Here is a 27,328-nt window from a genome sequence, read left to right as displayed (position 1 = left end):
TGCACAGCAGGAGGTAAGAGACAGGCAAGCAAGTGAAGCTTCATCTGCATTTACAGCTGTTCTCCATCACCCGCATTACCACCTGAGCTCTGCCTCCTGTTAGATCAGTGATGATATTAGATTCTCATAGGAGTGCGAACCCTGTTATGAACTGCGCATGCGAGGGATTGAGGTTGTGTGCTCCTTATGATAATCTAATGCCTGATGATCTGTCACTGTCTCCCATCACCCCCAGGTGGGATCATCTAGTTGTAGGAAAACAAGCTCAGGGCTCCCACTGATTGTATATTATGGTGAGTTGTATAATTATTTATTATACGTTACAGTGTAATAACAATAGAAATTAAGTGCATAATAAATGTAATGCACTTGAATCATCCCAAAACCATCCCTGCACCTCTGGTCTGTAGAAAAACTGTCTTTCATGAAACCCGTCCCTGATGCCAGAAAGGTTGGGGACCACTACTCTAAAAGATAAAGATGTCTGGGCATGGTGGCTCACGCTTGTAATCCCAGCATTTTGGGAGGCTGAGAAGGGCAGATCACCTGAGACCAGCCTGGGCAACATGGGGAAACCCTGTTTCTACAAAAAGTACAAAAATTAGCTAGACATGGTAGTGCACACCTGTAGTCCCAGCTACTGAGGAGGCTGAGGTTAGAGGATCCTTTGAGGCTGGGAGGTTGAGGCTGTAGTCAGCTGTGAGCATGCCACTGCACTGCAGCTTGGGCAATAGAGCAAGACCCTGTCTCAGAAAAAAAGGATTAAAAAATTTTAGCCACAATATTATTTATCACACCTAAAAATTAGTAATTTCTTACCATCAAACTACCTAATCAGTGTTCAAAAAGTAGAAAACACCTTTGCAAAACTGCAAAATGCAAGATGTAACTACTGAAACATAGTGGCTGGCATTTGGTGGAATGGTTTTGTTTAAAACATGGAAGTTATTTTATCATGAGTTACTTCTATAGTTCTAACTAATTTTAGTTAGACAGTGAATTATAAATGCAATGTAGAATTTTGAACTTCAAAGAATCTCATCTAGTATCATGAAATCTATGCTAGTATGATGTAATCGGTAGAATGTTGCTTAACTGGGAGCCTTTGGCATACCAACAGAACAGAATAAAACAAAAATCTTTCACATCTGGAAGAAGAGGTTTTTAAGTTCTTCTGAAAATTATCATTATTTCATTTAGATTGCTAACTTCAAATGAATGAGGCATTACCATTTCTTGCTGTCAATATATTTTTCAGAGCTTAGCCCAAATAATTTTAAGTATTATTTTATTGTAGGAAAAAATTGACATTACTTACTTTTCTGGATAGTTTTCTGTTTGAGTGAGATTTGTTAATTGATTCCCTGATGTTGATTTTTGTTATGGGGGAAAAACTGGGGACATAATGAGAAGAGGTATGTGACTAGCTTGAAATAGGTTTTGCTACATACTAATCTTTGCTGTTGAGTTCTATGTATTACAGCAAAATGAATTTTCTAAAATACTTACCATACTACAATAGTTTTGCCTTGCATGAAAACATTCTAATAAATGAACAATTACTAATTTTGTTTAGTAGATAAATGTATCTAATAGATCTTGGTATATGGACTTTATTCTTAACAGTTTTAAACCTTTAGTTTTTTGTTCTTTTGCTTTACAATGTTTCTTTCTTTTTCTTAGAATGCATCTACTCATGCCTCGAAATCTCCTGACAGTGTTAATGGAAGTGAACCAAGCATTCCTCAGGTCTGTTACTAATTGTTATTTTAGAAAATAACAAGTAATTTCAGTGTTGGTCAGTCTATATTAGTTATTAGCATCTGACTTCACATTGAAATGGCGATGTCCAAATATTCAGTACAGTGTATATGGTAAATACAGGTTTGCTCATGGTTTCTTGGAAAAAGTTTTAAATGAAAGCAGGATTGTATTATTTCTCATTTTAAAAATTAATGTGAAGCCAGGCACTGTGGCTCATGCCTGTCTGTAATCTCAGCACTTTGGGAGGCTGAGGTGGGCGGATCACTTGAGGCCAAGAGTTCAAGACTAACCTAGCCAACATGGCGAAACTCTGTCTCTACTAAAAATAGAAAAAGTCAGCCGGGAGTGGCACATGCCTGAAATCCCAGCTACTTAGGTGGCTGAAGCATGTGAATCACTTGAACCCAGGAGGCATATGTGGCCGTGAGCTGAGTTTGTGCCACTGCACTCCAGCCTGGGCGACAGAGTGAGACTCTGTCCAAAAAAAAAAAAGGATAATAATAATTATGAGAAAGTAAAAACTTTTTGAAAAACTGTGATACGAGTTTATAGTTACAAAAGATCATGGAGGTAGCCATATTGAGAGACATACTGAGTTATATAAGGTGGAAGGGGAATATAAAGGAATGAGATCTTTTAAAGTATTCTCTACTTTAAAGTGTATTTTACTACTAGAGTTTAGGTTGTCCTTGATTTTAAAAAGTTATTTATAGAGAGGGGCTCAAGTCTTTTTTTTTTTTTTGAACCTTTCCAAAAAAGAAAAAAAAAATCATTGTGATAGCAGGCTGGGTGCGGTGGTTCATGCCTGTTATCCCAGCACTTTAGGAGGCCAAGGTCGATGGATCGAGACCGGCCCAGCCAACATAGCGGAACCCTGTCTCTACTGAAAAAATACAAAAATTAGCTGGATGTGGTGGTATGCGCCTGTAATCCCAGCTATTCAGGGGACTGAGGCATGATAATTGCTTGAGCCTGGGAGTGGAGGCTGCAGTGAGCTGAGATTGTACCACTGTGCTCCAGCTTGGATGACAGAGTGAGACCCTGTCTCAAGGAAAAAAAAAAAACCTTGTGATAGCAGTGTTGGAGATGAACATTTCTTTACTTTGGTTTTAGTGATGACTATTGTCATTATCCTGTCTGTTCTTAGTAGTCCCTAATGTAAAATAGTAGTATTTCTAATTCTGCGAACCCAGGGCATGAGTCTAGACAAGTTGATTTATGAGCTAAATGATTCGTGAACTAAATTACCTGGACAAAACATTCGGAAGTATTGTCTTAACAAATGTTTAAATGAGCTTCCAAAACTCCGTGGATGGGTGTCATGTGAGCTTAGATCCTCATAACTGTCAGTGAGGCTGGTCAGGTTCTGGGGACAGCCCAAGTCCCTGGGTCTGTTAACTCTGGTCTTGAGCAGCCACTCCAGTTAATCCCGAATTCTCTACAAATACATAATTTTCTATAAGTTCCATGAAGTAGGGGTAAAATATTGGGAGGCATCAGTCTAAACAGCACTGTACTGAACATATCCAGTAATCTTTAAATGATACTATTACAGAGTATGATTTAAAATGTATATTTTCTTTTCTTTTCTTTTCTTTTGAGACAGAGTTTCACTCTTTGCCCAGGCTGGAGCGTAATGGCGTGATCTCGCCTCACTGCAATCTCTGCCTCCCGGGTTCAAGCGATTTTCATGCCTCAGCCTCCCAAGTAGCTGGGATTGCAGGCTCCTGCCACCACGGCAGGCTAATTTTTTGTATTTTTAGTACAAACAGGGTTTCACCATGTTGGCCAGTCTGCTCTTGAACTCCTGACCTCAGGTGATCCAGCCGCCTCGGCCTCCCAAAGAGCTGGGATTACAGGCATGAGCCATCACACCCAGCCTGAAATGCGTATTTTCTTCTCTCATGGAATAGTCCAAAAAGACTATAGTTAGGAATGCAAAAACTTGAATGAGTCAACTTTATAACAAATTCAGAATTTTAATTAAGACAAAGAGTGAATGTAGGTGATATTCAGGAAATAAGCTCACTGAGGGCTTTGCGCTTTCTTAAATATTACAGATATTTTCTTTAAAAATAAAATGGTATTTATTGTGTACTGTGTATTAGACATATATGAAACATTTTACATATATTATCTCATTCATTCTCATAACAAAAAGATGCCTTCCCTCAGTTTTTTTTTTTTTTTGAGACAGGGTCTCTCTCTGTCACCCAGGCTGTAGTGCAGTGGTGCAGTCATAGCTCACTGCAACCTCAAACTCCTGGGCTCAAGCAGTGCTCTCACCTCAGCCTCCCAGGTGACTGGGATTACAAATGTGAACCATCACATTTGGCTTGTTTACTTTTATTTTAAACAAATTTCTGAAAAGTTGATTTTGGGTTTAGCAAATTAAAAACAGTGTATGTACACGAAGCGAGGGGGAAATGCTTACTATATTTGAGCATATTGACAGCAGCAGGAAACCATAGTTCACAGCAAGGTTGAAGACATGGTAAAAAGCACACCCTAGAGTTCTTAAAACATAGCAGCCTGTGGACCCTCTTATGTCTGGGGCAAAGTATCCTACATAGATCGAACATTCCTAATCCAAAAATCTGAAATCCATAATGCTTCAAAATCTGAAACTTTTTGAGTACCCACATGATGCCACAAGTGGAAAACTTCACGCCTCACCTCGTGATGAGTTGGAGTCAAAACACTGGTGTACAACATAGTTTATTCAGTGTTCCCAAGGGAAAAAAGACTCTCCCTACCCTCTAGCTGTAAGATTTTCTTTTCCAGGCATACCCAGATTCTCTCATATGAGTATGTCCACAAAGGGTTACACAGTGGCACATGTGCAAGCCAGATGGCGCCAAGGGCAGGTTCCCCATGATGCTCCACATGGGTCCAAGACTTATGTGCTTTACTTGCTGTTTTTTTTCCCTTCTTGTCTGCTCTGTTGTATGAAGATTTGTTGAAAATGTCAAAAAGGCCTGCAGAGGCCCAGCATGTTGGCTCACGCCTGTAATACTGGCACTTTGGGAGGCTGAGGTGGGCAGATCACCTGAGGTCAAGAGTTAGAGACCAGGCCGGCCAACATGGTGAAACCTCCTCTCTACTGAAAATATAAAAATTAGTCTGGTGTGGTGGCACGTGCCTGTATTCCCAGCTACTTGGAAGGCTGAGGCATGAGAATCACTTGAACCTGAGAGGCGGAGGTTGCAGTGAGCTGAGATCACGCCACTGCACTGCAGCCTGGGCAACAGAGCAAGACCATGTCTCAAAAAAGAAAAAAAAAAAAAAATTAAAAAGCCATCCAGCAGAATGCCTCCTCCTCCCTAGTGGACCCATTTCCTGGTCCCTCAGTTGCTTCTGGTGTTTCTTTTTACGTAAAAAAAAAAAAGAAAATACAGTGTAGAGTAACTTTTCAATCAAAACACAGCATCGTAGATAGAGACTGAAAGCTTACCATTGTTTGTTGTTGCTGTTGCTTAACAGCTATTACAGATATTCTGATGTTACTACTGTGCTGCTTAGTTACCCTGAACACGGTTTTTTTCTTTACTGTGTTAATGGTATGTCATATATATATTTCTTTTACTGTGAAGTACTTATGGGTGAATAAGCGTAAGAAAAGTATTGCTTATCAGTAGCATGTAAGTTCAGAGTCAGGAGTGATGGTGGTGCCAGACAACCACAGATTGTATTTGTGGCTGAAATTGTGACACCTTTGCTTTCTAATGGTTCAGTGTGCACACTGTTTCATGTACAGAAATGATTAAAAATATGATAAAAATTACCTTCAGGCTATGTGTATAAGGTGTATATGAAACATAAATGAATTTCATGTTTAGACTTGGGTTTCATCCCCATAACATCTCACTATGTATATGCAGATATTCCAAAATCTGGTTCCAAGGTTTTTGGATAAGGAGTACTTAGTCAAAATGAGTTCACAATATACATATTGTTTTATAATTTGACCTTTCCCATTTAATAGTATATCTTGAACTTGTTTCCATATATTATTGTTTATTTTTAACTTTTTTTTGAAAATACTTTATAGCCCAGGACATACTTTTCAAGTTGCCTTGGGGAGTGCTCTCCATATACTATAATTTATAAACTGTATCCTGTAATGATAAACGTTTGGGTTATTTCCAGTTTTTACTCTTTTAAACCACCTGTGATATATCTGGGTGTATGAAGGGCATGGGGCATATTATCTGCTCTTACTCCTACCTTGCCCAGTATTATTAAATCTCTAGAATCTGTGAGCAGAACATTTCTGTTTTGATTTTTTAAACTCTAGACTGAAGAGAATCTTTTTTTTTTTTCCCTGTGTTTTTTGCCTCCACATGATGTCAGATTCCCTGGAGTATTTCACTCCTGGCACCTTTGAGATCATACAGTGACCCTGTTGTTAGCTAATGAGAATGAGCTTCTAGGAGACATCGTTGAATATTGACTGCTGTGACCTGAACAAAATAATACTGCTTAGAACAGTTAGTTGAATTAGGTCATATTATTTTTCATTGTGACTAAATTAATTTGTTGTTATTCCACTTAATTAGGAGGACAGGTCTTGCTTATCACTGTCTAACATTGGAGTTACTGATCTGTGCAGAGGGACTCTAACTCAGACCTTTCAACTGTCCTCCATGATTTGTTAATGCCTATTTTTATTCCTAGTAGACAAATGGTAAGTAGAGCAGAGTTGGCTGTTACTAGTCAACTCTGCCTCACGTTCCCTTATTAAACAAAGTGGATTCATTACATATTACCCTCCCCCTGCCCCAATTCACCTCTTTTCTTGAGAATGATCAAGCATCACTACATCCATAAAGACCCTCCAGATAAAGCCCACTCGAGTTCAGTTACACACTTCACATTTCATGGTACATACCTACATTTTAGACACTGGATATGCAGATGGTCACTACCTTCAAGGATCTTACAGTTTAGTGGATGAATCCTCACAATACACTTCTGAAGTCAGCTTGGAAAGTACTGCTTTTTTCTTTCTTACAGATGTGCAAACTGAAGGAGAGTGACTTACTGAAGGGCATTCTATCTCTAGGTGACAGACCTGGGACCTGCACCCCAGTCCTCTGACTCCAGGTCCAACAATTTTTCAGCAATAACCAAGTGTCTTGTTTTTCAGAAAACAATGTATTATGTAAAATGTCAGGAATATAAATTCAACTTGTTAGAACTTTTATTAGATTATTGCTGGTGATAGGGGTAATAGAAGTCTAAATGTGTGTATTTTAACCCACACATTCTGTTGGGTTTTGGTTGCAGTCAGGTGACACACAGTCTTTTGCACAGAAGCTCCAGCTCCGGGTGCCCTCCGTGGAGTCTTTGTTTCGAAGTCCAATAAAGGAATCTCTATTCCGGTCTTCTTCTAAAGAGTCTTTGGTACGAACATCTTCCAGAGAATCCCTGAATCGACTTGACCTGGACAGTTCTACTGCCAATTTTGATCCACCCTCTGATATGGATAGCGAGGCTGAAGACTTGGTAGGGAATTCAGACAGTCTCAACAAAGAACAGTTGATTCAGCGGTTGCGAAGAATGGAACGAAGCTTAAGTAGCTACAGAGGAAAATATTCTGAGGTAGGAGCATGATCTTTTTGCCTGTACAAAAATTTCTTCCGCTTGTTCTCTCATTCACATTACTGTATTGCTTTACTCCTGTGATTGGCTAAACTGTTAATTCCCTAGATATATCCTGGTTACTAATGGTATGTAGTTTGTGGCAATATTTAGTTAAAGACTTTCAATATCTAGTTAAGTAAAGACAGAGGCCCTTTGGCAAGACTCTTGGTAAAAGTATGGAAAAGATTGTTGTCTGTAGCCTTCTGGTTCTTATATTCTGTTCCCCTCTCCTTTTGTAGTCCCTCTGTTCAAGGTCACTTGAACACCCAGTGTGGAGTTCATCTTCTGTTCTCATATCCTCTCCTTTATTCCTCTCTAACTGATGCAACTCCAAAATGACCTCATCCTGCCAATGAGGTTCCCATTATTACTGACTCTAAAATTGTTTTAGGTAGCCTGATTATCTGACAGATTTGGTTCGTTCTCATTGTACCTACATTTAAACCTTTGCTTTGGATCAATCTTTTCATTGCTAAACCCGTGAGAATGACACTCCTTGTTTGGTCTAAGGGAGGAAGGAAGTCAGTGCTAGTCCATTTCGCTTTTCAATCCTTTAGGAATGTAGCATCTTCCTTTCAGGCTAAATTTTATTTGTTGCCCTCCCTCAATTCCCTCTGCATCCTATGCAGTTAAAACAGTTCTTTCTCAGGAAAGCCTTTTTGGAGTAAATTGTCCATATCTTTTTGTTTGTTTATCTTAAAATGTGTAATGTCTTATGGTTTGTAAATCACCATTGTAGTTAATTTTAATTAATGAATACTAAAGTTCAGAGTCAGTATGTTAAAGATGGCTGTAACTTCTGTTTCCAATTATGACTACAATATGAGTAATTTTATCCTACAACCAAAAACAAAACAAAAACCCAAATGAAATATACAAGATAAGATATCTTTTTAAACTATGAAGTGCTGACAAAATAGGAAGCAATTATCAGGCTTAAATATATAGGGTGGCTGGAACCCACCCAGAGATATAAAGAAGGCATTAAAGCCATGTATGTCATGAGGCACTTGTAGAATCAAGCACCTTTTTCCTTTACATTTTTTTAACTTTTATTTTTAAATTTCTACCAAAGTTAATAATGGTCTTGAATCTTTAGTCTTGTTTCTTCACTAGCTTAACCATGGCTTTTAAGTTTGAAGCTGGGGTAGTAGTATTTAAATATGCTAGACACTGTGTATTTTATATTTATTTGTTGTTGTTGTTGTTGTTGTTGTTTTTGAGACAGGATCTCACTTTGTTGCCCAGGCTGGAGTGCAGTGGCTCAAACACGGTTCATTGGAGCTTCAGCTTCCCAGGCTCAAGCGATCTTTCAGCCTCAGCCCCAGCCCTGCCAAGTAGCTGGGACTACAGGTGCAGACCACCACACCCAGCTAATTTTTGTATTTTTTCATAGAGATGAGGTTTTGCTATGTTGCCCAGGCTGGTCTCGAACTCCTGAGGTCAAGCGATCCTCCCGCTTCAGCCTCCCAAGGGCTGTTCTTATAGGCATGAGCCACTACACCTGTCCTGTGTATTTTATATTTATAATGTCATGTAATATTGTACCATTCCTGTAGATGTTAATTAGCTCAATTTTGTAGAAAAAGAATTGGAGAGTCATAGTAACTTGCTGATGTTGCCTGGTAACTTGCTTATGGTCGGACAGGTTGTAGTTGCAGAGTCTGGATTTGATTTTAGGTCTTTCTGGTTGTTTCTAGTATTCTGTGCTGTCTCAGAGTCAGGCAGCTTATTGGGATCAAAAGAACTCATAGACTTTGTCTCTACCTCTCTTTGGCATTGTTAGTGCCTAGGATGAAATAATGTTGTAAATGACGTCTGATTCTTGGGTTACTCTTCCACACACACCACCCCCCTCCACCCGTTTTTTGAGCACCATTTTTCTTTTTCTTTTATTTTTAGTTCAGGGATACATATTCAGAATGTGCAGGATTGTTACACTGGTAAATGTGAACACCATTTTTCTATTTTTTGTGAGATGGAGTCTCACTCTGTAGCCCAGGGTGGAGTTCAGTGGTGTGATCTCGGCTCACTGTAACCTCTGCCTCCTGGGTCCTGGGTCAAGCAGTTCTCCTGCCTCACCCTACAGGCATGCGCCACCATGCCCAGCTAATTTTTGTATTTTTAGTAGAGAGAGGGTTTCACCATGTCGGCCAGCCTGGTTTCCATCTCCTGACCTTGTCATCTGCCCACTTCGGCCTCCAAGAGTGCTGGGATTACAGGCGTGAGCCACCGCGCCTGGCTGTGACCACCGTTTTTCTGTGTGGTGTTATAATAGTAAGCGGAGAGTCCTGGTCTTAGGCAGAATTTTGTTTTTTATATTATTTGTTGCTAGACTCACCTTCCATTGCTTTTTTTTTTTTTTTTTTTTTTTTTTGAGACAAGGTCTCACTCCTTCACCCAGGCCTGGAGTACAGTGGCGTGATCACAGCTCACCTTGCAGTCTTGAGTTCCCAGGGTTAGGTGATTCTCCCACCTCAGTCTCCTGAGTAACAGGGACCACAAGCACACACCACCACGCCTGGCTAATTATTTTGTATTTTTGGTAGAGATGGCATTTTGCCATTTTTGCCCAGGCTGGTCTCCAGCTCCTGGGCTCAAGCAGTCCTCCTGTCCTGGCCTCCCAAAGTGCTGGGATTACAGGTATGAGCCACCATGCCTGGCCCTATTGCTGCCTGTCTTTTGATTCAGGATGTCACTAGTGGCATTTGGGGGACGCAACAGCCTTCCAAGGTAAATGGCAAAGCTCTAATAAGGGATGCTTCCTCTTAAATCTGCAGCTTATTTCTTTAGCACTTCCAAAGTAAGGTCCAAAGAATTCACTGGAGCCATGTACTTAGCCTTCAGATGAGTAACGTTTTTTTTTTTTTTAATTACAATAGAGACAAGGTCTCACTAAATTGCCCAGGCTGGTCTCGAACTCTTGGGCTCAAGTGATCCTTCTACCTTGGCCTCTCAAAACGTTGGGATTACAGGCATGAGCCACTGTACCCGGCCCTAGATGAGTAATGTTTTATAACTTATAGGCTGAAAAGGTTTGTTAATCCATAATTTCATCAGGGTGTGCTAGAATGTTTAAATACCGTATTTAGGTTAAATGGTTAAATATCTCTTTAAGGACTTGAATTACCAGTTTTCATCTGTTGATCATGAGGTTCTTTGCTTAGATTTTTGCAGAGCTATAGTCACAGACCCTATAACCAGAAGGAACTTTTAGAAATCAATTACATGATCTATTATAGTCCAAAGCAGAAAAATCGCCTGGTGAGCTCTTTAAAACATAGTTTCCTGTCTCTCCACACCCTTCCCAAATCTTATTCAGTTAGATTGGGGTGGGGCCCAAGAATTTCTCTTTCAAGCAAACTTGCAGGTGATGCTATTGCTGATTTAGTCTGTGACTATAGTTTGAGTAGCCTCCTGCCTTTAGGCAAGCTGGCTTGAATCACCACCTGTGAATTAGGTACTAAAATTTAGAGGTATATCTCTAAGATGAAGTCATATGGAGATTTAATGTCTGTCAAATTTACATTTTATTTTTTAGAAATGTATGTCCTATGTTAGTTTTGACTGTCATGCATCTAATTAGGTTATCTTATAAGAACTCTTCTAATTTATTTTTTGACTTTCATAAAGAGAATTTTTTAGTGGACTTTAGAATAATTGCATTTATTTAAGAATGACTAATGTTGATGACTATATTTTAGCTTGTTACAGCTTATCAGATGCTTCAGAGAGAGAAGAAAAAGCTACAAGTAAGTCATTTGTCGACTGTATTATTAAGTCATAATTTTTAAATCAGAAAGATCTTACATAGTAAGGTATTTCTAACCCTTCCTTTTAAATAATTGTGCATATGAACAAAGTATTAAACTTGTTTTAACATTATTGGAGGTTTTGATAAAGAGAAAGTGAATGAGATCCCAGAGATTTTACCTCTGTTAAGGATGAGCTTCCTTGAGTTACAGATCTCTGTAATGTTTAAGAAGTTAGAATTTACAGCATGCCTCTCTCAAGCATGTTTTCTAGTGTCTCAATCTACAGGTTGCTTCCTTGTTTTAGTAGTAAAGACATGTCTAACCTTCCATGCAGAGTGGTAACACCAGTTATTTATTGTTAATTCAATGTTCTATTTGTTCGTAGAACGTAGGAAATAAGATGATTGCAAAGAGTTTTTAGTTTATTTAATAATGTTTTCTTTCTCTTTTCTTTGAAATGGAGTCTCGCTCTGTCACCCAGGCTGGAGTGCAGTGGTGTGATCTCGGCCCACTGCAACCTCTGCCTCTCAGCTCAAGCAATTCTCCTGTCTCAGCCTCCCGAGTAGCTGGGATTACAGGCGTCCATCACCATACCTGGCTAATTTTTATGTTTTTAGTAGAGACGGTGTTTCACCATGTTGGCCAGGCTAGTCTTGAACTCCTGACCGCAAGTGATCCACCCTCTTCTGCCACCCAAAGTGCTGGTATTAAGGTGTGCACCACTGCACCTGGCCTTGATAATGTTTTCTGAAACATGCAGCCCATTGAAGTGGGAGGTAATTTTGACTTAACCCATTGTGCTGTTAATATTCCATGAATTCATTCTCAAAAGGTTACCTTATTCTTAAGTTTGGTTGGTATCTTGTTTGTGTTTCTTCTGTGAATTGCCTATGGATTTTTATTTTTAGATGTAGGTAAGTAATTCTGACACTAAGTGACAGTAAAGAATTGTGGTTTCGTAGTTCCAAATTTCAATAATGTTAAGAGATAAAATTTGGCTGGGTGTGGTGGCTCATGCCTGTATTCCTAGCACTTTGGGAGGCCAAGGTGGGTGGATCATCTGAGGTCAGGAGACCAGCCTGGCCAACATGGTGAAACCCTATCTCTAGTAAAAATACAAAAATTAGCCAGGTGTGATGACAGGCACCTTTAATCCCAGCTACTCGGGAGGCTGAGGCAGGAGAATAGCTTGAGCCTGGGAGGCGGAGGTTGCAGTAAGCCGAGATCATGCCATTGCACTCCAGCCTAGGTGACAGAGCAAGACTCCGTCTCAAAAAAAAAAAAAAAAAAGATAAAATTGAATGCTTTGCTCTCTTTTCTACGTGTGTGCATGCCTAGAAACCTTTTAAAATAGGCAAATATCTTTTCAATAGAGCCAGTGAAATTAAAATTGTGGGTATTGCCAACACTCTTACCTATGCTGCTTGTACTAGCTAACATTTATTGAGCTCCTACTGTGTGCCACACATTTTGGTATATTTAGTTCTAGCCTCTTTCCTGTGAAGAAACTGAGGCAGAGTGATTCGTTCATTGTTGCACAGGTTGTAAGAGGTAGGGAGGAGAGCCAGGATCTTTTTCCTAGCAGTTAGACTGCAGAGCATGTGCTTGTAACTACTGCACTACAGTTTTTCATCATTCTCAGCATGGCATGTTCCTGCATTTAAAATTTTATATTTGAAACCGAACAAACAAAACCTGTGTTCATGGGTTTTTTTGGGAAAAAAACTTTGGTTTTGTTTTATTCACTTACAAGTCCCCACAATACAATCCAGTCATACTCCCTTGGTCATAAGTAAGCCATTTGCCTATCTATATCCCCTTGTTTTGCTCGTTAGTCCACACAAACCAGTGAAGTTTCAGATTACTCTATTCCTTTACCTCTGTATTTATGTTGTACAGGGATATATGGTTACTTTGTTTCCATAGGCCATAACTTTCCAAGTTTAATTTCCTTTACTAGAGAAAAGTACCTTCCTTACCCTACCCCAGGAAAGGGTGAGTCATTTCATCTCTCAATATTAGTCTTTTATTAGCTTCTCAATTTTTTTTTTTTTTTTTTTGAGAAGTCTCGCTTTGTCGCCTAAGCTGGAGTGCAGTGGTGCGATCTTGGCTTACTGCAACCTCCGCCTCCTGGGTTCAAGGAATTCTCCTGCCTCAGCCTCCTGAGTAGCTGGGACTACAGGCACGCACCACCATGCCCGGCTAATTTTTTTTCTTTTTTGAGTAGAGGCGGGGTTTCACTATGTTGGCCAGGCTGGTCTCAAACTCCTGACCTCGTGATCTGCCTGCCTCGGCCTCCCAAAGTGCTGGGATTGTAGGCGTGAGCCACCATGCCTGGCCAGCTTCTTGATTTTTTTTAATGTATGGTTACTAATTTAGCCATCTGATGTTCTTTGTGAAGTTTTCTGGATTTTTTTTTTTTTTAATGGAGTCTCACTCTTTCGTTCAGGCTGGAGTGCAGTGGCACGATCTTGGCTCACTGCAAGCTCCACCGCCCAGGTTCACACCATTCTTCTGCCTCAGCCTCCCGAGCAGCTGGGACTACAGGCACCTGCCACCATGCCCGGCTAATTTTTTTTGTATTTTTGGTAGAGAAGGGGTTTCACCGTGTTAGCCAGGATAGTCTTGATCTCCTGACCTTGTGGTCCACCTGCCTTGGCCTCCCAAAGTGCTGGGATTACAGGCGTGAGCCCCGTGCCCGGCTGGTTTTGTATTTTTAAATATAGACAATTATTTTGTTTCTAAGCCACAAAAACCTTTAGAACAGGCTGTTAATTGATGTGTTCCACACATTATAGGTTTCAGTGAAATAAATTGCAGTTGGAATTTGATTTAATTTTAAAAAATTTTATTTTTTAAATTGAACAAACAGTAAAATTGACTTTTTGTTTGGTTTACATGCCCATGCATTTTAACAAATGTATAGATTTTGAACCACTGCCAGGATGCAGAACAGTTCTATAACATTGTGATCTAAGTTTTAACAGATTTTTCAATATGGTCATATCTTTAACATTTTAATCTTGTCCTCTATCTTCAGGTTATTTTTGGATAAACGGTTGTCATATTTTAAAAATAATTATTTTTGACTTGCTTTGTATTTACTATGTCATACAGTTAGCTGTTTAACCAGTTTTTTTTTCCCTCTCAATTAAAGGGTATATTAAGTCAGAGTCAGGATAAATCACTTCGGAGAATTGCAGAATTAAGAGAGGTAAGTTTCAGTGATGAGTACTTTGAAAATAGTAGTTAAATCTCATATTTATCAGAACTGTTGTATGTCCTAGGGTAGTTTCATATGCATCTCATTAGTTATACAAATAACTAACGAGTCCAGCCTCCAAGACCAGGGGGTCTGTTCTTAAAGTTTTTATTTGTATGATTTTTCTAAGATACGTTGTCGGAATTAATGAAATAAGGTCTTAGCAACAGAATATCATTTGTCTGCATTAACAGTCAGCGTCAACTTCCAAGGGTTAACTGGGTTCTTCTGTTAAGTATTTCAGGCTTCTTTTTGTTTTTCCTAACCATCAGACTTTTTTATAAAATAAATTATGTTTATTGTAATTTTTAGGGGGTGAGTAATTTTTCATAGCAGACTGTTTGAATTCCTTAATGTCTTCCCGCGGGCCATGTGTACCCACTTGCCATCGGAGTAGGCAAGACCACTCCTGGTTTGACTTGCTGTCTCAAATTATTTTGTAATGAGTACCTGTTGACTTTTGGGGTTCTCCTGCTGTCAGGTCCATCTGATACCTTGTTGCTTCCCTCTGCTTTCTCCTATACAGATCCCAACAATTGCATATTTTACTGCTATTGGTGCTTTCTCTCCACTCATTTATATTGTTTGTTGAAGAATGTCTTGTTACCTATTTTTGTTATGAATGTTCTTCATGGGTTTTTGTTACTTTCTGTTAATTCGTTAACGAAACTAGTATTATTTTGAGAAGTTTGAAATAGGTAGCTTTAGGACAAATCCAAGTAAGTTTAATGTTTTAGGTATTGTAACTGTGTAATTTATCAGTCCAAGATACAGATTTAAAAAGTATAGATAGCCTTAAAAGGGTCAGGTAAATTAATAAATCTATAAATAGTAATTGAGAAAAGCTAGTATATTTGTGGGAGGAGACAAAGAAGAAAAACAAGGGAGTATAGATTAGGATGATATCATCAATATAGCCATATTGTCCCATAGAATATTCTTTGTTGTTATTGTCAATGACAGACTATTACGTGAATTAACAATCAGAATTAATCATATAGGAATTCCATGTATTATATCACTAAAGTTTTATTCTTATTGCTATCATGTTTGATTTCTAGTCTCTTGCAATATTTTTTATGTAGCCAAATCACTGAATTTTTGTGATATGAAAGAAAGATTATATAATTTACCACAATTCCCAAATAAATTCTTTAAAACATTCTAAACATGACTTTGAAAACCAGGCTAATTTACTTTTGTTATACTGACAAGACCAAGCATTGGCGTCAGTAATACAAATAATTACAGATGTCCTTTATTAATTAAAATTTGTATAACTTCTTTTGGATTAATAACTTAGAAAAATGTATACCCACTTTGGAAGTTATAGAGAAGGAACAAAACCTTAACTCCTGGTCTGCCCAAGATTCTGGTTTTCTAGTTGGACTGGGAATGTGTTAGTACTCAGAAGAGTATGCATGGGGGTTAGGCGTATGCAACAAAGGGGTTGTGGAAAGTGAGAAAATGATAGCTAGGGTATCCTCTTTTGTTTCTCCTGCTTTATATTAATAGAAAGAAAGTGCTTTTAGCAGCTAAAAGCCCCTTTGCTTTTGCTAGAGGGGCAAATAATACGGCATTTCTATCCAAAAGATTTTTCTGTTAAGCTAATATCTTTTTGCTTAACATTTCTTTTTTACTTGTCTTGTATTTTGGGAATAAATGAAGGGTGTTAATGATAGGTATCTTGTATTTCTGGTGAAAAATTAAATGCCCATGTTTTATGCAGTTAATGATTAGATACACATAGTAATGGAGAGCAGGCATGTTTAAAATTCAGAGAGTGTACATTAGAGATTAGGCATCCGGTTTTGATGCCTAAAACCTGATAAATCCTCTCTAAAACATTCGCATTATTTAAATATGCATTGAATAAAGAGACAGGAATACCTCTTTATAATGTTATTACATCTGGAAATGCAGGAATACCTGTTTTTTTTCCTTCCTATGCTCAGCCCTTCTCCACTAGGAGCCCTCGTCTGAGGGAGCTATACTCAAGAAAATACAGCTGAATGGGAAACACATCTACTTTATTCATAGATGAGTAAGCACCCATGTGATTGCTGGCTGTTAGTAAAGATAGGCCTCCTATCTATTCTCGAATTTAAATTATAGAACCAGCATTCCTTGGCAACATCAAATGGGGAAAGAAAAAGAATTGACTTTGCTAGCAGGCCCCAGCCTTACTCATCTACTCAGTTGCAGCTGTTGAGGGACTTAGAAAAACTGTGAGAGAGCTCACTGGCTAAAAAGCATGCCTTGTCATGCTTGTCTGTGGTAAAATGCATTTGTGTTGACCTTCCAAAGAGGGTGGAGCTCTGTGAGTACTCTGAATGCTGCCAGTTAGATTTGCAACTCTACCTAAATTTTTTAGGAGCTGGTGAAATATTGGGGGCAAAGACCAGAGGTAAGGGAATATGGAACTAAAGGGCCTATTTTAACTTTCCTGTCTAAATCCATAATTTTATGCAGTAACTTTATCTTCTTCTATTAGGAAATATTAATACTTATCAGAATCACAGATTGAAGAATTTGTTGTTATTGTTTTTTAATCCACCTACATGTGTTAGTTTTCTAATTACCACCAACTTAATGGCTTCACACAGCACAAATACATTATGTTGGAAGTTTGATCCAAGCCTCACTGGGCTAACATACTGACAAAATAGTGTATAGGTAGCCGGGAGAGGGAGAAGGGGACATGATTAAAAGATGCTCCCTTGTATCGGAGAACTTTCTGTGTAGATGAAGAAATGAAAACGTGCAAAATCTGAAAACTATAGTATAAATCGAGGAGTGTTTTTTGGTTTGTTTTTTGTTTTGGTGGGCTGTTAGGACCGCTCTGTAACAGAGCCGAGCATGGAAGGTTATAGGTTGTAGGAAATTATTCGGAAGAAATGAATTTTACCTTCCAGTTCCTTCCAGAAGTGGGGGAGAAGGGATGTCATAGGGCCACTAACTGTTGTATTTCGGAATAAAGACATCAGGAATAAGCACCCAGATTCTTTTATTGGCATTATTTCATTAAAGAAGTTGTGGCCGGGCACAGTGGCTCCTGGGCACAGTGGCTCACACCTATGCCTGTAATCCCAGCACTTTGGGAGGCTGAGGCGGGTGGATCACGAGGTCAAGAGATTGAGACCTTCCTGGCCAAGATAGTGAAACCCCGTCTCTACTAAAAATAACAAAAATCAGCTGGGTGTGGTGGCATGCACCTGTAGTCCCAGCTACTCAGGAGGCTGAGGCAGGAGAATCACTTGTACTTGGGAGGTGGAGTTTGGCAGTGAGCCTAGATTGCACCACTGCACTTCAGCCTGGTGACAGCAAGACTCCATCTCAAAAAAAAAAAAAAAAAATTGTTTTAGTACCAAAGCAATTAGGAAGGACATGTTCCCAGGACAAAGTAACAGCTACTTACATGCAAGGAATTTAGATCTAAGAAAATCTCTCCACATTGGCTTTTGTTTCTTATTTCACTATGGATCTCTGAAAACTTTATTTAGGACATGACCAGCATTTGGAGACTACTGCTGTGGGAATGTCAAGTCAGGAGACATTTGTGAGAGGAAAAGTAAAAAATATGCTCAGAGATGTTGGGGCAATGTGGGTGTTGGGCAGAATAGAGAACACTTATAAGTGTACCAGATAGTGCCTCAGTGTTTTGCTGGGGCAGTTCTCAGTGTTTTGAGAATTAATAAGTTTGAAACAATGTAAGAAGAGGGAGTTGCTTATAAGTCTTTGAAAATACTGTTTGAGGAAAATTTTTCTAGCAAATGTGTGAGGGATGGATTAAATTAGAGGAGGACTTGAGGTAAGGAATCTGTCTAGAAGGCTAGTGAAGGAAATGAACTATCACAAGCTTGTCCAACCTGCAGCCCATGGCCTGCATGCAGCCCAGGACGGCTTTGAATGCTGCCCAGCACAAATTTGTAAACTTCCTTAAAACATTGTGAGGTTTTTTTTTTGTGATTTTTTTTTTTTTTTTTTTTTTAAATGCTCATCAGCTATAGTTGGTGTGTTTTATGTGTGGCCCGAGACAATTCTTTTTCTTCCAGTGTGGCCTAGGGAAGCTAAAAGATTGGACATCCCTGATCTAAAGTTTTAGACACCTGAACTGTGGTTATAGTTATGGTAAAAGATAGGATCTAATTCTAGAATAAGTAATAAAAAATATTGATTATATGCAGGGATTAACAAAGATAAGTAAAATGTGACTTTGAATATTTTGAGTTTAGGGAACGAGTGAAGTATAGGAATCCCAGAATGATAAAGGAGTGTTTGATATTTCCATATGCTAACCTCTAGCATTCTAAGGGAGAAACATAGAAGACACAAGATTGAATCCAGAGGGCTGGAAGGAATCAGTGAAGGACAAAGAGGAAACTGTAATTGACAGGAATGTAGCCAAGAGCCCTAAAGCCATGGTCAGCAGATATAGCCAAGAAAAGCTTCCATAGGTGATTTTGTCATTGTGCGAATACCACAGAGTGTTCTTTCAAAAACTTGGATGGTATAACCTACTATATACCTAGGCAATATTGTATTGTTTATTGTTCCTAAGCTATAAGCCTGTACAGCATGTTACTGTACTGAATTCTGTAGACAGTTGTAACATAATGGTATTTGTATATCCAAGTCTATCTAAACATAGAAAAAGCACAGTAAAAATACGTTATTATATTATGAAAGCACCGTCGTATATGTGGTCTGTCATTTTCCAGAATGTTGTTACGTGGTATGTGACTATACCTAAAATGAAAGGGTAATTACTGGTGGCTGGTATTGCAGAGAGATGAAAATAAGTGGGTTTGGTTAGGAAGGCTTGTTAATGACCTAAAGAAAGCAGCATTTTAACTAATTGCAGGGACTAGAAATTTCATTTTACAGATGAGAAAGCATTTGGTTTCGACTATCAGATACTTTCATATATTGGAGGAGGAAGACTCTACTGGCTGTTTGGCATATAATAATTTGGTTTCAGATCAAATGAATATAATATAACACAAGTAGTAAGAGTCTCAGAGTTTTACTTTTATCTTCAGTAATTTTTTTTTTTTTTTGGGAGACCGAGCCTCGTTCTGTCACCCAGGCTGGAGTGCAGTGGCAAGCCTCAATTCACTGCAACCTCTGCCCCCAAGTGATTCTCCTGCCTTAGCTTCCCGAGTAGCTGGGACCACAGATGCCTGCCACCACACCCAGCTCATTTTTGCATATTTAGTAGAGATGGGGTTTCACCATGTTGGCCAGGCTGGTCTCGAGCTCCTGACCTCAAGTGATCCACCCTCCTCGGCCTCCCAAAGTGTGGGATTACAGGTATGAGCCACCGCACCTGGCCTATCTTAAGTGATTATTTATTTTCTCCACATTATTATCAATGCAGCCATCATTACAGCTCCAGAAAGTATACATTTTTCTTCTTGGATCTTCACATTCTTTAAGGAACAAAATTATTTGTTGATGCAAATGTTTTAAATAATGTTAATGTTTTACATGCTGATTATTCTCTAATTATTGTCGCTGATACCTTAAGGGAAATGTAAATCTGTATTCAACATGTTTTTAAATTTTGAAAACTTTAAGTTTATATTTTTTGTTTTATACTGAAAATTGCCTGTAAATCGTTTTGTTTTAGGAGCTCCAAATGGACCAGCAGGCAAAGAAACATCTCCAAGAGGAGTTTGATGCATCTTTAGAGGAGAAGGATCAATATATCAGTGTTCTCCAAACTCAGGTAAAAGAATAAAAGAAAAAGTGGCCGGGCGCGGTGGCTCAAGCCTGTAATCCCAGCACTTTGGGAGGCCGAGACGGGCGGATCACGAGGTCAGGAGATCGAGACCATCCTGGCTAACACGGTGAAACCCCATCTCTACTAAAAATACAAAAAAAAAAACTAGCCGGGCGCGGTGGCGGGCGCCTGTAGTCCCAACTACTCGGGAGGCTGAGACAGGAGAATGGCGTGAACCCGGGAGGCGGAGCTTGCAGTGAGCTGAGATCCGGCCACTGCACTCCAGCCTGGGCAGCAGAGCGAGACTCCGTCTCAAAAAAAAAAAAAAAGAAAAAAGAAAAAGTATGGAATTTTTTGGATAAGGAAAAATAGAGGTGGTTTGATTTGGATATCTGCAAGGTTCCAAAAGTTTTTTCTTTTTTAAGACCTATTTTTAAAACTTTTTGCTTTCCTCAATTTTTTTATTTTTAATTTTTTTTTTTTTCAGACAGGGTCTTGCTCTTTTACCCCGGCTGCAGTGCAGTGGCATGATCATAGCTTACTGCAATCTCAAGTTCCTGGACTCAAGCAATCCTCCAACCTCTGCCTCCAGAGTAGCTGGGACTACAGGCATATGCCACCGTGCCCAGCTAATTTTTAAAATTTTTTGTAGAGATGGAGTCTCACTCTGTTGCCCAGGCTGGTCTCAAACTCCTGGGCTCAAGTGATCCTTCTGCCTTGGCCTCACAAAGTGTTGGGATTATAGGCATGAGCCACCACTCCTAGCTCCTCAGTTAATGTTAAGGATATTTTTTTATTTATTGTATCTTTTGACTAACTGCATAATAATAATAGCAAATACAAAAACCGACTGTATTGGGAGTAAACTTTTTGTTTTATTTTCCCCCACTTTAGTAAGAAGAGTATCATTTAATCCATCCTCTCTCTGTTTTAAAGAAAGTACAATAAGCCGTCTACATTGATGTGTTTTGTATGTGTGGATTCAACCAACTGGATAGAAATATTTAGGGGGAAAAAGCCATGTGTAGTGAACATGTAGACTTTTTTTCTTGTCATTATTTTCTAAAATATATATAGTATAACAACTATTTGCATAGCATTTTCATTATTTAGGTAGTTTATGTAATCTAGGGATGATTTAAAGTATACTGGAGGATGTGTGTAGGCTGTATGCAAATACTACACCATTTTATATAATAGACTTGAGCTCCTGCAAATTTTGGTATTGACAGGGAATCCTGGAACCAATCCCCCACAGATACCAAGGGACAATTGTACTACTCCCATAGTTTTTTTTTGGCTTTTTTCTAATGAAGCACGTTTATATTAGGTTTCTCTGCTGAAACAACGATTACGAAATGGCCCGATGAATGTTGATGTATTGAAACCACTTCCTCAGCTGGAACCACAGGCTGAATTCTTGACTAAAGAAGAGAATCCAGAGAGTGATGTAGAGCCAGTAGGTAAGCTTCATTTTGTCAAAAGGTTAATTTAAAAACTAGAGGAGGGCCGGGCTCCTTGGCTCACACCTGTATTCCCAACACTTTGGGAGGCTAGTGTGGGAGGATCGCTTGAGTTCAGGAGTTTGAGACCAGCCTGGGCAACATAGAGAAAACCCTTCTCCACAAGAAAAAAAAATGAAAACGAAACCCCAAGAAAACCTAGAGGAGGATTTTGAGAGATTCCAGGATGTGAACTGATAGATGTGGGCTGAGGTAGAAATGTCTGTGGTCCTAATAGTTTCAGGAAGATGCAAGGGTTTGTTTTTTTTTTGTTTTTTTTTGGTTCTTTGTTATTTAGGAGAAAATAAGTGTTTTTTTTTGTTTGTTTGTTTGTTTGAGATGGTGTCTCACTCTGTTGCCTAGGCTGGAGTGCAGTGGCATGATCTCGGCTCACTGCAACCTCTGTCTCCTGGGTTCAAGTGATTCTCCTGCATCATCCTCCTGAGTAGCTGAGATTATAAGCGTGCACCACCACGCCTGGCTAATTTTTGTATTTTCAGTAGAGACGGGCTTTCACCATGTTGACCAGGCTGATCTCAAACTCCTAATCTCAAGTAATCTGCCTGCCTCCGCCTCCCAAAATATTGAGATTACAGGCACGAGTCACTGTGCCCAACCAAAATAATTGTTTTAATATGCAAAAATGTCATAGTCTGTGAGTAACACCACATTTTCATTGTAACTGAAATTCATTTATTATGCTACACTGTTTTATTAATAGCAGTAGCTAGATGTCATATGAACAGGCCAGTTCTGCTTACATGCTAATAAATGTGCTATGTGTAATTGTTTGGATATTTTCATTTTTAAATAATATTGCTTAAATATTTCTATATTCTTAGATATTTGTATTTGTCCTATTTCCTATTAATTGCTTTTTAACTGGAAAAAGAAGAAATAGCTATATTTTGTCTTAAAATTCAGTTATAGCCTTCTTTGCTTTAAGGCTTGGAGGTATATACACAATAAAATTCCCATCTTTTATTTCCTAACTTTTTCTTTCAAAGGGACTTAGGATAAACTTGGAGTAAGTAGTTGAGCAGTTAACTGTCAGCCTGTGGTGGGGTGGTGGGGCGGGGGGTCGTTCCCGAAATTCCCCAAACATGTGGAAACTTCAGACTCATAAATGTAAAGTGATGGAGAAAGCTGCACTTACCAGAACTTCTCTCAGAAAGATATTAGAATGTGGTTGGATAGAACACTGTACTTTATTAATCCTTTTGGGAGGTGAGCTAAGACACATAATTTTGAATAACAAAAGATGATTATCAAACTGTCATTTTAAGGAGGGTGGATTCAGTTAATGTTAATTAACTACTGTGCCTTTCTGAATGGGGTTGAACCACAAAGAGGTGAATTCACTACTAAGCTTCTTCAGATAAAGATTAAACAACTAATACTAAGTAGAGTTTTGGAAGGGTGCCAGTTTATTAGCTGACTAGGGTTGTCCCTTCTTCATCTGACTAAGAGTATAGCAGAATGTTGGTGTAAGAATACACTCCTGACTGGGCATGGTGGCTCTCGGCTGTAATCCCAGCACTTTGGGAGGCTGAGGCAGGCGGATTGCCTGAGGTCAAGAGTTCGAGACTAGTCTGGCCCACATAGTGAAACCCCATCTCTACTAAAAATAAAAAAAATTAGCCGGTCGTGGTGGCATGCACCTGTAATCCCAGCTACTCGGGAGGCTGAGGCAGAGGAATTGCTTGAACCAGGGAGATGGAGGTTGCAGTGAGCCGAGATCACGCCACTGCACTCCAGCCTGGGTGGCAGAGCAAGGCTCCGTCTCAAAAAAAAAAAAAAAAAAGGAGTACACTCCTGTGTACTAACAGACTGTTACTGGAGCACCCTTATATTTGTAACTGCCCAATGGGTTCACCTTGCCCACTGCCTAGACAGAGCTGATTTATCAAGACAGGGGATTTGCAGTAGAGAAAGAGTAATTCACACAGAGCCGACTGCACGTGACCGGAGTTTTATTTTACTCAAATTAGTCTCACCAAGCATTTGCGGATCCGAGTTTTTAAGGACAATTTAGTGGATGTGGGGAAGCCAGTGAGCCAGGAGTGCTGATTGGTCAGGTCAGAGATGATATAGGTAGTCAAAGCTGTCTTCTTATGCTGAGTCACTTCCTGGGTGAGAGCCACAAGATCAGATGAGCCAATTTATCGATCTGGGTGTTGCCAGCTGATCCATCAAGTGCAGGATCTGCAAAATATCTCAAGCAGTGATATTAGGAGCCGTTTAGTGGTGGTCAGAATCTTGTGGCCTTCAGCTGCATGACTCCTAAACGATAATTTCTAATCTTTTGGCTAATTTGTTAGTCCTACAAAGGCAGTCTAGTCCCCAGGCAAGAAGGAGGTTTGTTTGGGAAATGGCTTTTGTTGTCTTTGTTTTAAACTTTAAGTTCTCCCAAAGTTAGTTCGGCCTACACCCAGGAACGAACGATGACAGCTTAAAGGTTAGAACCAAGATGGAGTCAGTTAGGTTAGATCTCTTTCACTGTCTCAGTCTTAATTTTCCAAAGGCGGTTTCATATTCCTTACTGATGGCCCCTCCTTATGCTGCTTTATTGTTAGTGGAAGATGGAACTTCTGCTAAAACACTGGAAACACTCCAGCAAAGAGTTAAGCGTCAAGAGAACCTACTTAAGCGTTGTAAGGAAACAATTCAGTCACATAAGGAACAATGTACACTATTAACTAGTGAAAAAGAAGCTCTGCAAGAACAACTGGATGAAAGACTTCAAGAACTAGAAAAGATAAAGGTAAAAGAGCAGATGAGTTTTGTTCTAATTTAATCCTGTAAAGTTAGATCCACAGGCTCCACAGCATGGCTTGTACCTCCGGGAAAGGAGAGTGGATGGAAAGGACATTCTTGTTTGCCCTGGCCTGCATAACACTTACTATACCTTGAGACTTCCTGTGTACTTTTCTCCTTCTACACTGTAACATGTATATAAATTTGATAAATGTTTAGAGTTCTCAAATGAGAAGAAGCTTTATTAGAGATGGAAATGAATTTCAAAATTTTTTTTAGGACCTTCATATGGCTGAGAAGACTAAACTAATCACTCAGTTACGTGATGCAAAGAACTTAATTGAACAGCTTGAACAAGATAAGGTAAAACAACAAAACCTATGATACTAAAATTTGTCAAGAGGTCCCAACATTTACTTTTGGAAACAGTTGGAAACATTCATGCTTGTTTCTGTTTTCCAAAATTATTGCAGCTTTTTCCATGAAAAATCTTTTTAATTCCTAGATTTATGTAACTACTAGCATTAGTTTTGTATCGTGTGAAACTGATTCTCTGATTTCTTGATCCCAGTCAGCATTTTGATTTGTAGACTAGAATAACTGTTGCAAAGTAAGTTTATATTTATAGTACATAACTACTTTACAGAGAAAAGTTAAATTATTTATAGTTAAGGCATTCTAAATGTGAATGATATCAGTATGTTCTTTCAAATAATATGGAAACAGATTAATCTCTCAGATAAGTTGCCTAAAAAATAAATAAGGGGCTGGGCACAGTGTCTCATCCCTTTAATCTCAGTACTTTGGGAGACTGAGGCAGGAGGATTGCTTGAAACCAGAAGTTCAAGATCAACCTGGACAGTAAAGCAAGACACCCTCTCTACAAAAAGTAAAAAATTAGCTGGGTATGTTGGTATATGCCTGTGGTCCCAGCTACTCGGGAGGCTGAGGCAGGAGCATTGCTTGAGCCCAGGAGTAAGAGGCTGCAGTGAGCTATGATCACACTACTGTACTGCAGCCTGGGTGACAGGGTGAGACCCTGTCTCTTAAAAAAACAAAAAGTAAATAAGTGATAATGTATATATTAGCATAAATAACAATTGCTACAAATAAATCTTAGAATGTGTAGGTGAGATTGGAGGATTGAGGAAGGAATAAGTCTTACCTTTGGTAGTTTGGAGTTGGAGCAGCAGCTATAGCTATGCAGCAAAGACAGCCAGAAAATTCATGGATTAACAGTTTTGACCTACGTCTTTCAATCCCAAGTTCTTGGGTCCTTTTTCTAAGCAGCTCCCAGTTTGTTCCATACCATCCACCAGTTTCTTTAATATGCCAGGTTATCACTACAGTATTTTAAGCGGTCATGTAATTAAGAACATGTCAGAACTGTCCTGCTGTTAAAATGTATTGGCAGTCTTTTTCATCCTTTTGATAATATTGCTTTGCTAGATTATAAACTTCTTGAGGGCCTATTTAAAATTTTTTTTTTTTTATTACTAAGAACTTAAAACATTTACAAAAGAAAAGCTGCTAAAATGAATTTCTGTGAACCAACCACCCATCTTCAACAGTTAACATCTCATGACTAATCTTGTTTCATCTGTACCTTCTCAACTCTCATTGTCCTACTCATCCCAGGATTGTTTTAGAGCAAATCCAAGAAATTTTATCATTTTTTTTCCAAAAGTATTTTAGTATATCTTTAAAATAAAAGATGTTATTTTTACAATAATACAACCACATTATCATGATCACATCTAAAAATTTAATAATTTTTTAATATGACCTGCTATCTAGTCAGTTTCAGATTTTCTCTAGTCTCTCATATATTTTTTGCTCTTTTATGAATCAGGGTCCTTATAAAGTTTTTTCATTGCAATTGGTTGGTATGACTCTCAAGATTTCTTTTAATTTAGAGGTTCGATTATTTTCTCTCCTCCTCTTTCCACTATATTTTGGTTTTTGAAGAAACTGAAGTCCCATGATTTTGTTTTGAGATTTCATATAACAGTGTCTTACTTACCTGGTTGTTATCTTTCTATCTCTCCATTAATATTAGCCATCTGGAAGAGTCATACTCTAAAGTAAGGGTTGGCAAACCCTGTGGAGAGGATGCTAATCTTAAGACCATGAAATAGTTGTCACAATGTCTGAACATTTTTTCAGCAGACAAGTGAACCACCTCATTTTTTGTTAGTCCTAAATGACTTTTTTACTTCATACAATTTGGTTATCTTTTTCCGCTGCTGAGCTCCATTTCTAGTGTAGATTATCCAGAAAGAGGGAACAGAAGTAACTAGCAAGTTGGAGGAATGGGGATGCCTTACTGAGCAAAGTAAGGAGTAGTGGTGGTACCAGAGACAGTCACAGGAAGAAAGAGAAAAACCACGTAGATGTGCCCTGGGATTTTGCTTTATCCAGTGTGGCAGCAGGCACCTTCCATTCTCAGTCTCTGGGGTTATCCCCATGTTATAGCACAGATCAATACTTGTAGTTTATTGTAGCATCAAGCCAAGTTCAGAAGACTATATTTTGTTCATTATAAACTGTTTACAAAGACAGATAGCACATTTGTAGAAAGGTTATAAATTAATTATTTTAAGTAGTAATGGTTTAATGCATTAAGGGTTAAACTATTAAAATTTTTTAATGTAAAAAATACCCTGTTATGCTAGGTAATAGGATTAGAGCAGAAAACAGATCTCAGTTTGTGAAGTACTGAAATAATTGTTATGCTATACTTAGCAAGAAATATCATTTTTTTCTGCCTTTTATTTTTAATTTTTTAATTTTTAATTTTTTTTGAGATGGAGTCTCGCTCTGTCACCCAGGCTGGAGTGCAATGGCATGATCTCAGCTCTCTTCAACCTCCGCCCCCTGGGTTCAAGCAATTCTCCTGCCTCAGCCTCCTGAGTAG

At 38.8% G+C, this 27,328-nt stretch overlaps 1 protein-coding gene across 9 annotated transcripts in view; it reads left to right on the top strand.

The window, feature by feature from the left end:
* GOLGA4 (golgin A4) overlaps nt 1-27,328 on the top strand; it is a 118,856-nt gene that overhangs the window by 28,104 nt on the left and 63,424 nt on the right. For 4 of the 9 annotated variants that reach the window (XM_031663482.1, XM_031663479.1, XM_009201188.4 and 1 more), the window contains 8 exons: nt 1,684-1,749; nt 7,054-7,368; nt 11,115-11,162; nt 14,323-14,379; nt 20,060-20,158; nt 21,483-21,615; nt 24,231-24,418; nt 24,691-24,774. In XM_031663482.1, the coding sequence (XP_031519342.1) occupies nt 1,684-1,749; nt 7,054-7,368; nt 11,115-11,162; nt 14,323-14,379; nt 20,060-20,158; nt 21,483-21,615; nt 24,231-24,418; nt 24,691-24,774 (990 nt within the window). Of the gene's footprint in view, nt 1-1,683; nt 1,750-7,053; nt 7,369-11,114; nt 11,163-11,828; nt 11,942-14,322; nt 14,380-20,059; nt 20,159-21,482; nt 21,616-24,230; nt 24,419-24,690; nt 24,775-27,328 lie in introns of those variants that run through there. The other 5 variants (XM_031663484.1, XM_031663480.1, XM_031663481.1 and 2 more) reach the window with 4 other exon arrangements.

Source organism: Papio anubis, chromosome 2 (genome assembly GCF_008728515.1).
Source record: "Papio anubis isolate 15944 chromosome 2, Panubis1.0, whole genome shotgun sequence".
NCBI classification, from domain to species: Eukaryota; Metazoa; Chordata; class Mammalia; order Primates; family Cercopithecidae; genus Papio; species Papio anubis.
Note: the sequence above shows the minus strand (reverse complement) of the source record. Positions and strands in the feature narration are given on the sequence as shown.